General features: G+C 34.4%; 2 protein-coding genes across 2 annotated transcripts; one reads left to right on the top strand and one right to left on the bottom strand.

Annotated features, from left to right (window-relative positions):
* Positions 1 to 4,441: 4,441 nt before the first annotated feature.
* LOC145073792 (glycerol-3-phosphate dehydrogenase SDP6, mitochondrial-like) lies at positions 4,442 to 8,283 on the top strand. The gene is made up of 6 exons (XM_079020284.1): positions 4,442 to 4,929; positions 5,232 to 5,705; positions 6,580 to 6,911; positions 7,054 to 7,214; positions 7,295 to 7,553; positions 7,800 to 8,283. Exons 1-6 carry the CDS (start codon positions 4,557 to 4,559, stop codon positions 8,097 to 8,099), a joined length of 1,899 nt encoding a protein of 632 aa, XP_078876410.1. The 5' UTR covers positions 4,442 to 4,556; the 3' UTR covers positions 8,100 to 8,283.
* Positions 8,284 to 8,830: 547 nt separating this feature from the next.
* Positions 8,831 to 11,982, bottom strand: LOC145073793 (serine carboxypeptidase-like). The gene is made up of 9 exons (XM_079020285.1): positions 11,623 to 11,982; positions 10,938 to 11,106; positions 10,704 to 10,823; positions 10,394 to 10,537; positions 10,166 to 10,316; positions 9,967 to 10,055; positions 9,601 to 9,859; positions 9,267 to 9,400; positions 8,831 to 9,195 (listed from the first exon to the last, which is right to left on the bottom strand). Exons 1-9 carry the CDS (start codon positions 11,931 to 11,933, stop codon positions 9,067 to 9,069), a joined length of 1,506 nt encoding a protein of 501 aa, XP_078876411.1. The 5' UTR covers positions 11,934 to 11,982; the 3' UTR covers positions 8,831 to 9,066.
* Between the last annotated feature and the right edge of the window lie 484 nt (positions 11,983 to 12,466).

The following is a 12,466-nucleotide window of genomic DNA, read 5'->3' on the forward strand; positions in this document are numbered from 1 at the left end:
TAAAATGTTTAATCTTTCAATAAACCAAAGTATAAGGAGTAATAAGTCATAAATTGGGATTTAATGACCTAACAAAAATAAAAATGGCTTTAATAACCTATAGTTTCAAACATAATCAAAGGCTAAATTTTGGTTAACAAGATTGACAAATCATATTATAGCTTTAAGCTAAATCTTAACCCCTTAAAAAAATATCTCAATATAGTTGTAATAATATTAAAACCCATGAAAGGAAATATCGAAGCAGTTGTTGTAGCGACATAACCTATGAAGGGATTATCTCGAAGTTACGAAAAATGATTACCTCTATGAAGTTGTGGTAGCGACATAACCCATGAAAGGGACTATCTTAACCCATTAGGGAATATCTCAAGTTCAAATAGAGTGTTCGAATCTCTCGACCACAATCCTATCATAAGTAAATGTATATAAGGATGTTTTACAACAATTCTAAAGCAAAGGGTAAGCTTTTCTCGAAAACAAGATAACTTCTTAAGGACAATTCTCATAGATGTAGGTAAGTACTCATAGTACGCATATAACATCAAAGATGTATCATATAAAAATGATAAACAATTTTCAATTTATCAAACAATATCTCAAATGAGCAACATACTTTCCAAAAAAAAAGTTTTGCATGTTTTTTACAAATAATACTTATAGTTAAACACATTGCACATAGAATAAATATCTTACAATTAAACAACTCAAAGCATAACTAACATATAGTAACATAGAAATCTCCAAAATAAGAAATCAATATAAAGGGCATGTGCTCCAAATAAACTCACCTCAAAATTACCAAAACAACCACAAGAACTTCAAGCCCTTGATGCACTTCAATCACTATATATTGATGATAACCAAAGGCTAATAGTTGACCCATACATCCCTACATCACATACAACTCAACATAGACCTTTAATACACTTAGAAAGTCAACAAACAAGAATGGGGAAACATGTGTTAGAACCGGCGTCTGGGAAGCCAACTCTGACACAAGACTCACAAACCATGATGCCAAGGCAGCGTACATGGCGTCTTAGATGCCCATTAAGACGCCAATGTGCAAGTTTTTTCCATTTTTAGCTATGTACTTTGACCATTTTGCAACTAAACCTTGATGGGTTTTCGGAAGCTAAAAACGATCTTTTTTATAAAACAATTTAAGCGACAACAGAAGCAATATTAAAAATAACTATTATTTTTAGACCATTTTAACATAACCACTAAAGATCCAATTACATGATATTAGAAAGATTATGACAACCATAAGATGTTAAGAATACAACCTTTGAAGACTACAATCCCACTTGGTTTTTGAGTGTTGATGAAGATGACAAAAATTCAATAAAAAAGTTCTTTATAATATCCATCGACAAGTATATGTCACCAATAATGCTAGTTCTTATCTTGTATGAAGTACTTCTTAAGCCTTTAAGTGCTTATCACAAACAAGTATTAAAGGAAAATCAGTTTTAAGCATCAAATATCTGCTAGCTTCAAAAGACGAGAAAAAGAGGATATGGGAGGAAGAACCTACGGTTCTTGCATGGGAAGGGAGAATTAGATTTTTGACTAACTCCAAAATGAAAGCCTTGGGCCTCCTTTTATAGTTTACATGCATGTATCATGCAACATACCTCTCATAAATAAAAGCATAGGCTAAAGGAAGAGTAATGGAAGTGTAAGAGGTTGCTTCACAAGCAACCCCTCCTCTTGAGAAGCAACATATGTTTTTGACCTCAAAAGGTCAAAGTATTGGTGTCATACATTCCTTATTTTATACAAACATGTACACCATTATTTATAAGGGTATATACGAAATTCTCCATTTAAACTATCTTTATATATACGGACTACAAAAAGTCCAAAAAGATATACACAACATATAAATTGTACCTTACGGGTTTCTAGTTATTTTTCTCTCTTAGAAAATATTATTTACATAAATAATAAATTTTCAATTAAATACAAGAGTTGGTAATATTTATTAATCATCAAATTACTTAATAAATAATAAATAAATGACAACTTGCTAAATGTGTGACCCTATAGGATTATATGCTATTGGCAAACATCATTCTAAAATGATTCTTAAACATATAGATCCAACAAACATTCCCAAACTCTATCAATAAATGTCTATTCATGTTTTAAATCCCAAATACACATCTTATCAATCAAATATATGTTCTTCTATCTATTCATATTTAAAACAACAATGCAAAACCAAATTCATGTTATGATTCCAAACCAACAAAACTTGTGTTGATTCCAGTTCCCCCTATGAAATTCTATAATCATGTGTGCATAAAAGCTTAGTTAATATTTACCGAATCATTCTAGATTTGTCTTTCATGTTTCATTTCCAAAATCATTTTATCGTTTTGATGGTCAACATTATTCCCAAAAACTCTTTATTCCGTTCTAATGGTGTTTCCACCATTGGAATTGTCAATTTCAATTACATTTTCAAAGGAAAAAACCATGGAATCCTAACTAGAATCAAAATATGAATAATATAATAACATTGATACTCTAGATTTACATCAATTACAAGTTACATAGCTAATGTACAACTCAATGAAGCTTAAGTACAACACTATACATGGGTTTAGGGCTTTAATCATCAATTCATCCATGAAGATTGAATATAGCATTTCTTTGATGAAGTAATGATTCAATGGTAATCAAAACACATGTTTCTAGCCTTCTTACTTAAACAAAACATTACATACCTTGTCAAATTCAGATTTCTTATGATCTAGGGTTTGAGAATCATAAGCTCCATCAAATGTTGAATAAAGCTCTAAAATTCAAAGAGGGATGCTAGAAACATATCTAACATTTGATTCGACATTCAATAACTACTAGAACTCTATGAATATATTCAAATTTTGGATTTGGTGATCACACGAAACCCTAATTCGAGATTTATGAAGAAATAAGGAGAACTAGTGATCTTAATTACCTCTCCAAGTTGTACACCTTTTTATCTAACCTTTATTGCTTCAACTCCTTCAAAACTCCATCTATGTTACCAACAAATTCTCTAAAATAGCTATGGAGCTTTTTCCAGATATCCTAAATCGTGTTCCACAAGAGAATGAGAAAGAAAGTAGGGATGGGTCTTATTTCAAATTCCCCTTATCCTAATTTGGCCACACAACTTTTATTTTTCACAAAATGCCATCATTTTATAAGTCTTGCAATTAATAATTATCCATTCCCATATTTAGTCCTCCCCGCCATTTTTATGACTTTAGTAGTCCCATTTCCACTTACCTGAACACCTAGTTAAACTAAACTTTCTCAAATTAACAATTCTTTAAAGACTACCAAGAGCAAAGACTTGACTATTTGAGAAAGCTTTAGATTGTGCTAGAGATATAACTCCCGATTTAGAAATTGATAATAATAATAAGAACTATTAAAAAAAGACAGTGTGACGAGAGTGATGTTGAATCATTAGAACAAGTACATGAACTTTCGCCCCAAGAATCATTTAGGGTTTAATATTTTGTGTATATAGTTGATCAAGCTAAAAGTTTGAGCAATACAAAACAATATGAAGATATTTTTGGTTTCTTATTCTCAACAAAAAAGTTAGAAGTTACTGAAAATTGACGAGCTAAAGGCAAGTTACAAAAAATCTTGAAAAGAGTTCACGAAATAGTCATATCTTTGTCATCAATGGTGATGATTTATTCAAATTATTCGGTGAAAAGGAATTGTTACAAATTTTTTTGCCAGACATAACACAGCCAACACAATACTAAAATTCTTGAAGAGGTTAAACACTTATTCGGTTTCTTGTCTGGCATACATAATTTTGTTGATTGTTCCCATTACAATTGCATTAGTAGAAAAAAGCATTTCAAAACTAAAACTGTTGAAATCTTATTTACAGTATACCATGTCTCATGAGATGTTAAACGTTTAACTTTTGATTTCAATTGAGAACGAATTTCTTGAAAATATTGATTATGAAAGTATAATAGATGAATTTGTTTTTAAAAATGCTAGAAGATCGATGTTTAGAAAATAGTAACATGTTTATCTCTTTTAAAAAGTTGTTTATATAAAATCCGATTATCTAACACTTTATTATGCTGTGCTTATTATCAACTTTCTACTTTATGTAATGCATTATGGAGATCAAATAAGTTTTTTGTAAACTTCAAAATTTGAATTTAGTGTTAAAAATTTACTTTATAACATTTTACAAAAATAAAATTATACGGTCTCATTTTGATTTTCATATGAAGCCTTCAAAATATCAAAGGAATTTGTTGCTCGATTTCAATATAAAATTCCTCCCTTTAACCCTTTAATTAATGGGATAATATATTAATTTTGTCAAAAAAAAAATAAATAAATAAAAAATAGCAACTATTTACACGCTCATTGATAAGAAACGCACCTTTGCATGCTTAATCACCTGGAGAGGTGGCATCATGTTAATTTTCGATTTCAGTTTTCCTTTTTGATTTCCCACTTTCTTCACTCATTCTCTCTCTATCTCTTTCTCATCACGTTTGGACAAGAAAAGTATGGCGAGGCTTTTTCGCGCTCGGCGCGTAAGCGTCACCGCCGGTGCACTTGCCGTCGCCGTCGGCGGTTCTTATATGACACTACGTGATACCTCCGTATCTGCAAGCGACCGTGGAGGTGGTACAGCGTTGGAGGCGTTACGGAGGAGGATCACCGACCCTGCCGCGGTTGTTCCGTCTCGTGCCTCACAAGAATCGTCTCTATCCGCCGCTACTTCCGGTAATCCGCTCGACATTCTTGTCATTGGTGGCGGTGCTACCGGCTGCGGCGTCGCTCTTGATGCCGCCACCAGAGGCCTACGCGTCGGCCTTGTGGAACGAGAGGACTTCTCTTCCGGTACCTCGTCGCGGTCCACGAAGCTTATTCACGGAGGTACGTATCGCATACGGAATCTGATTTTGATTGTTATGATCGATCAAACTCATTTCTAGAAGATTCAAAATTGATTTTGATTTTCCTAATTTTAATTGAATCGTTATCTTCTCTCTTCCAATTTGTTCATCACTTTCAATTGCATCATGTCTTATGCTAAATAGTTACATATGTTAGAATGGCTTTTTTAATTACGGAATAAACACAATTTGTACATTCGAAATGAATTTCTCTGATACAAATAATAGTATTTTGTAGCATGTGAAAGATATCAACTGAAATATCTCCTTCATCTCTTTCAGGAGTTCGATACTTGGAGAAAGCTGTGTTCAATTTAGATTATGGGCAGCTAAAGTTAGTTTTTCATGCTCTGTTGGAGCGTAAACAGGTTATTGATAATGCTCCACACCTGTGTCATGCTTTACCTTGCATGACACCATGTTTTGGTTGGTTTGAGACAGTGTACTATTGGGTGGGTCTGAAAATGTATGATCTAGTTGCAGGAAGACATTTACTGCATCTTTCAAGGTATTATTCTGCACAAGAGTCTTCTGAACTTTTCCCCACACTTGCAAGAAAGGGTAACGATAGAAGTTTGAAAGGAACAGTGGTGTATTATGATGGACAAATGAATGATTCACGGGTTAATGTTGGATTAGCTTGCACTGCTGCTCTAGCTGGTGCAGCTGTTCTTAATCATGCTGAGGTTGTGGAATTGTTGAGAGAAAATGGTAAAGGTAGGGTTATTGGAGCACGAATTCGGGATAACTTATCAGGTACAACAAGCAACACTTATGCCATTTTTTTTTCTCATTATGAGCATCCGTAATAGGAGCTTTTTCAAACTAAAAAGCTCTTGAAAAATGAAAAAAAGCTATTGGAGTAGCTTTTTCATTGAGCTTGTTAATTAACAAGCTCAACTCTTGTGTTGAGCTTGTTGATTAACAAGCTCTTGTGATGAAAGTGTATTGAAAAAGCTTACCTATTGTGGAGAAATGTAGAGGTTTTATTTATGAGCTTTTTCATGAAAAAGATCTTCTATTATGTGTTGTGTCTAGATAAATGATTATTAAAACATGTTTGAGAAAATAATAGCACACTTGAGGAAATGGAAGGGAAAATATGTAAAAAGTTAAGACTTAATGGGAAAAGCCTCATTTCTTAACTTTCAAGTAAGGCGTTCTTTCTGTATTAATTCATAAAGAAACACCCATATGTAGCTTATCAAATTAAGTCATTTTTTTTTAATTATAGGTTTGTTTCTTTTTTACTTAATGAGCTTAATGGGTTTAACACTTAATCTAGACAGCTATACATTGCTGTTTTCTTTTGAGTTATTTAGACATAATGACTTACTCGGTTATAAGCCAAAAGAACTACACTTAATTTATTTAGACATGAACTTTGTACCTATTTGCCCTTCTCACATTAAAATTGATGAATATTGTGAACTTTGATTTTTAGAATGTATAACAGTAAAATGGTCATTTAGTCTCGTTTGGATGGTTATTCAACCTGGAAAAGAAACAAAACCTTATATATACAACACTTTATCCATACAGGACTTAATTAAAAAAGAAACAACACCTAATATTTGTATATTATAATTCTTTTCTTGAAGATATTTTTTTGAGTTGGGAATATATATAGGAAAAGAGTTTGATAGCTACGCAAAAGTTATTGTGAATGCGGGTGGACCATTTTGCGACTCGGTAAGAAAACTAGCCGATAAAGATGCAAAATCCATGATTTGCCCTAGCAGTGGGGTCCACATTGTGCTTCCAGACTATTATTCTCCACAAGGAATGGGATTGATAGTCCCTAAAACAAAAGACGGACGTGTTGTGTTCATGCTCCCATGGTTGGGGAGGACAGTTGCTGGGACAACCGACTCCAACACCAAAATTACAATGTTACCAGAACCTCGAGAGGATGAAATCGAGTTCATTCTAGATGCCATACGTGATTATCTTAATGTTAAGGTTTGTTTCTCAATTTCAATTTCACTTTCGCTTATTTGTTTATAATAGCATCCCACTTTCATTTCACATCATTAATTTCACTTTCGCTTATTTGTTTATAATACCAATTTAGATGTTATTCTTTATGGGAATAATTGAATAGGTCCGACGTATGGATGTTTTGTCTGCTTGGAGTGGGATTCGGCCACTAGCAATGGATCCAAATGCAAAGAACACAGAAAGCATTTCAAGGGATCACGTTGTATGTGAAGATTTCCCTGGTTTGGTCACTATTACTGGTGGAAAGTGGACTACATATAGAAGGTGTTCTTTTTCAAGTAAAAAAAAAAGAGAAAGAAACAACACGTGGGTAATACTAACTTAACGTTAACCTAATTTTGCAGTATGGCTGAAGATGCAGTGGATGCAGCTATTAAGTCGGGGAAATTAAATCCATTGAATAAATGTTTGACATCCAATTTATGTCTTGTGGGTGGAGACGGGTGGGACCCAGCATTTTTCACTGTGCTTGCTCAAGAATATGTACGCATGAAGAATACACAAAATGGGACATTAGTTCGTGGAGTGATGGACACTGCTGCAGCAAAACATTTGTCTCACTCTTATGGTACCATGTCCCAAAGAGTAGCTTCCATTGCTCAGGTTTTCCCTTTATCTATTCCAATTGACAAAATTGCAAGTTTGGTCCTTATGGTATGTAAAAAATTGGATGTTCTACAACAAATCAAACCTTTTGGACCACCGGTGCAACCCCAAAACTTTTTGGATTAACCATCTAATTTTTGACATACCATAGGGACCAAACTTGCAAATTTGTCATTCCATTTCTTAAGTTTAAGACTAAATTCTACTTTCATGTTTTTTTTATTACAATGGGGATTTGTGTAGAATGAAAATCTAGGGAAGAGGCTAGCCCACGGGTACCCGTATCTTGAAGCTGAGGTGGCATACTGTGCTCGGAATGAATACTGTGAATCTGCCGTAGATTTTATTGCTAGAAGATCTAGACTTGCTTTCCTGGATACAGATGCAGCAAACTATGCATTGCCACGTGTCATTGAGCTATTGGCTGCTGAACACAATTGGGACAAATCAAGGCAAAATGAAGAGATGGAAACGGCGATGAAGTTTCTAGAGACTTTTAGGTCGTCCAAGAACGCTCACTTCCATGACGGATGGCATACATAATAGTGGTCACTTGTGACTGTGACTGGTGAGTGACTTCTTTCAATATTTATTTTGAGTAAATAGTTGGTTTTCTTGTACTTTAGGAAGAATCAAGTTGTACTTTACGTTTGAGTAGTTGTACTTTTTGATGGCATGGGTACAACTTGAGGTTTTAAATAATGGTTAGGCTTTTAACTTGTCGACATATTTATAATTCTTCGTGTTTCCCCTAATAATAAGATCTTCGTTTACATCAAAATAACATTGCATTTGTTGTCTTTGTGACGGATTTTTTTTAGTGGAAGATACTTTGTGTTCATCAATTTAATTTTCCTTTCTATTGCGCTTCAACCGGTTATAATCCCTGAAAAATCCAGAACTGACATAACAGCATCTATGGACTATGGTCAATTGCACAGCCACAACTGGAAATTATGATTCATTTGTCTTTTCATCGCCTCAAAATATTTAGATTGTCAAAATCTTCAGCATTTATTAACATAAGAGAACTTGATGCCCTGTAAATTCCTGATTTGCTAATAAAAGGTTGCGTTGTATCATTTTTTTACTAGAGTGTATCTCACTACTGTTTCTTTCTTCCCCATTGTCTTGATGTTAAACCAAAATCTGTAGTTAAAATTTAATTTTTCTCAAAGGCGAGAACCAGAGCATTTGTTTCAACTTAACAATAACTGAATGACATTTCCATTTATAAAAACTTTTGTTGGGGTTTGGATGAAGGTAATCTCAGGTAAGGAAATATAGCAACACATCCACTGTGATTGTTTAAGAACATTTGCAATCCACAAAAGAAGAAAAAAGCGGCTAAAAGATGCTTTTATGAGTCCTACTCTTAAGGGTGCAACAGGGTTAGTTAAAAGCCTATAAAGTTGATAGTCAAGTCAAGGCAACCAACATTATTTACAAACAACAGACACAGACCCATGCATTGCATAGTGATAGATTGATAATGATTGTATCATTATCATCATATAGAGGAAACCAAAGATTTAGGCTCCATTGGTGTTTTGGGAAGCGAGTCCCCTATCCACCTCTTTAGCATCTCCAGAGCTGCCTCCGGTTGATCCATAGGAACCATATGCCCAGCATCATGAACCTGTTTCATTCACATCATTATCAGTATATCAGTATTCTTCTCTGTTCCACCTTTTTTGGGGGTGACCATACCTTGATGAAACTGAGTGGACCATAGCTTTTGAGCAATCCAGCTTCAGATCCCGAGACTTCAAAAGGAAGTTCAGGAGATGCACCAAACTCTTTCGTTCCACTCCATTCCATAGCATGAACCCATCTCGAATTACCTTTTTTAAAATAAAAAACAAAAATAAATACAAGCATTCCATCACATCAGTCATAGTCTTAGTCTAATGCGCTACAACCTGTTATGTTATGTCATGTCTGAATCTTAAGTCTAATGTGGTACAACCTGTTCTGTCATGTCATGTCATGTCCTGCCCTGCTTAAAAATTAATTTGAGAAAAAGTGTTGAGTGAAAACTAACCGAGCCAGTTACAAATAAGGTCGTATTCCCCAGCATATACAAGCAATTTAATTCCATCTTCAAGGAGAGCAGGAATGCCAGTCTCGAGATCTTTCATCCAGTCCATAAGCAAGGCCTGATAGACACTTGTGCTACACGAAACAAACTCTATGTCTCCAACTCCAAGTGCTTTCCTAACAGGTTTCATGTTTAAAAGTGTCTCCATGTCTGAGAAGTCATAGCACAGGCTTCCTATACACTCCTTTCTTATGTCATAGTACTGAAAAACCCAAATTATGAATGAGTGTCATGTAATGTTAGGTTAGATAGTGTCGTACTAGTGACATTCAATGTAATAATTAAAGACAAAGAATCAGATTTTCTTACATTGATTTTGCCTGCTATATTAGTGATTGAACTAAAAATGGTGTTGCAAACCAAGTATGCAGCCATACAAGAGACTGTCCCATCAGTGCCTAGAAAGAAACCACAAGGATAAAAAAAATTATCAGTAGGAGAAAGTTCCCAATTACTATGTGTGTATGTGTGTGTGTGTGAGAGAGAGAGAGAGAGGATGAGACATTACCACAAAGCTTTATTGCTGCTTCACACACAGGAACTATCAAGTTGATTCGTTTAGATTGAGACTCTGTAATTATCCCCATGTCCAATGCATAATCAGTATATGCCTTGTACTGAATTGCTGGATCAGTGAGTCCATTTCCAATGGCAAATCCCTTTATAAACTCAGAAACTCAATACACAAACTCAACTGATAAAACAAATATTTATTTAAAAAAAAACAAAGAGATACCTTCAGGTTTATGTGTATCCCTTCCTTGTTTTTGTTTCCTTTGTGGACTCGAGAAGCAACAGCAGGAATGTAATGTCCAGCATATGATTCTCCAGTAATATAAAAGTCATTGTCCACAAGTTCAGGATGCTCTGTGAAAAAGGCCTGAAAAAGAATTATATCGATATAAAAACCATCTGTAGAGTTCAACACTACAACTAAGATAGCCAAGAGTCAAGGGCAAATATGTCATTTAACAAAGGTCATTACTAAGACCCATTTGAAGAATACTTAGAATTTGGATAACAACATGGAGAGGAAAGAAACAGACCTGTAAGAAGTCGTATAAGTCATCACTGACTCCTTGTTCATCATGGCGAATGTCTCTTTTATCAGAGCTGTAACTAAAGCCAGTTCCAGTAGGTTGGTCAACATAGATTAGATTTGATGCCTGAATTTACACATCAATATTATTAATTGCTGTGTATAACATACAAGAAATAGGAAAAAAGGAGCACTAAAAAATCATCAAATGGTAAATAATATTCAACCAATAAACTATCACCTGGTCCCACCCATACTCGTTCCATACAAGAGTCAAGTTATCTCCGATTTTGAAAGGACCGTTTTCATAGAAAAGAGCAAGCTCACTGCTACAGCCTGGTCCTCCAGTCAACCAGATAACAACAGGGTCCTTTGTACTGTTGCGTGATTCGAAGTAAAAGTAAAACATCCTACAAATAATCCAAACATCATTCTTAGATGCTAGTGAAAATGAGGGTAATGAATAAATCAAACTGTTTCTGAATATAGAAAGTTATCAAATAAACTGCATCTATGACAAAAATGGATAGTTAGCTACGAATAGAATTAACTGCACATGAACACGTGATCCATCATGGTTGAAAAACAGTAATAGTAGGTCCATAACAATCTACGATTTAGTCGATTTGCTATATGAAGCGGTGATACAGTAGCATTTATATGTTAGGTTCACAGCGAAGGAACAAACTGCAATTCCTTATCCAATCTCTTCATATTCAAAAGCTTTTCAAAATCCTTTACAAAAATATCAGTCTAACTTAACACGATTAATGATATAAAGTACGCTTACTGATTTACGAATAAGGAAAGAAAAGTTCATCAATAATCATGATATCAGAAAACTGTTCAAAGGAAACATTTCAGGATAATCATGAATCACAAAATATATGGCAGTAATTAGAGTAGATAGGGTTTTAGGAATATACTGAGCATCATGAGAGTGTTCAATCTGGTAATAACCAGCATGATGACCTAAATCTTCAAGGGTGACGCTGTCTGCATCAACGAGATTGGGGAATTTAAAAGGCTTCTCGACTATCTTCGAACCGAGATTAGACGAACGGTTGGTGACATCGCGATCGACGATGTTGATTGAGTGTTTGGGGAACAAATTGAGTTCTCTGATCAGCTTCCTCGCTTGAGTCGACGGAAATTTGGGGTCCTGAAGGCTGAAACTAGTCGCCGGAGAAAGAGAGGTGAGAACAAGAGAGAGGAGGAGTAGCCCCAAACAGTCCATTTGAGAGAGAAGAAGAAGATTCGTCGAGGGTTTTCGGAAGAGAGAGAAATAGAGGTTACTTATAGGAAGTAACCTGTAGAATACCACGTCGTTTTCTTGCTTTGTGATTTGTGACTTAACTTAACACCACGTGTTTCGATTTCGGTTCTTGAAACTCGTATATGATTATTTATTATTAAATTAAATTAAATGTTGTAATGAAATTTATGTAATCGATAGAGGTTATTTATTTTGGGAGAAATGAAATATTTCCTTTATCTATTTGGAAATTACCTTTATTAATGAAATATTTCCTTTGTCTATTTGGAAATTACCTTTATTAATGAAATATTACCTTTATCCTAACTAGATAAGGAACTTGCAGGGTTTGGATATGATAACAACATAGAAATCGATAGAAGACGTTAGGTTACAGACTTATAATGAGTGTTAAGGGGATTATTGACGATGTGTTTTTGTCATTTGTGGTACGTAGTTTGGTCTGTCGTGAGTTACGTGTTTTGTGTTATATTTTGTTGTAGTGTGGTTATTGT

Source organism: Lactuca serriola, chromosome 9 (assembly GCF_051521515.1).
Source record: "Lactuca serriola cultivar US96UC23 chromosome 9, Lser_US96UC23_V15, whole genome shotgun sequence".
NCBI classification, from domain to species: Eukaryota; Viridiplantae; Streptophyta; class Magnoliopsida; order Asterales; family Asteraceae; genus Lactuca; species Lactuca serriola.

Bases quoted from the DNA above. Each gene is read 5' to 3' on its own strand.
- LOC145073792 (XM_079020284.1), top strand. From the start codon at position 4,557: ATGGCGAGGCTTTTTCGCGCTCGGCGCGTAAGCGTCACCGCCGGTGCA. The intron at 5,706-6,579 runs GTACAACAAGCA...GAATATATATAG, and splicing joins AATTCGGGATAACTTATCAG to GAAAAGAGTTTGATAGCTAC. The intron at 6,912-7,053 runs GTTTGTTTCTCA...ATAATTGAATAG, and splicing joins GTGATTATCTTAATGTTAAG to GTCCGACGTATGGATGTTTT.
- LOC145073793 (XM_079020285.1), bottom strand. From the start codon at position 11,933: ATGGACTGTTTGGGGCTACTCCTCCTCTCTCTTGTTCTCACCTCTCTT. The intron at 10,317-10,393 runs GTATCTCTTTGT...GAGTTTATAAAG, and splicing joins GGATACACATAAACCTGAAG to GGATTTGCCATTGGAAATGG. The intron at 10,056-10,165 runs GTAATGTCTCAT...GTTTCTTTCTAG, and splicing joins AGCAGCAATAAAGCTTTGTG to GCACTGATGGGACAGTCTCT.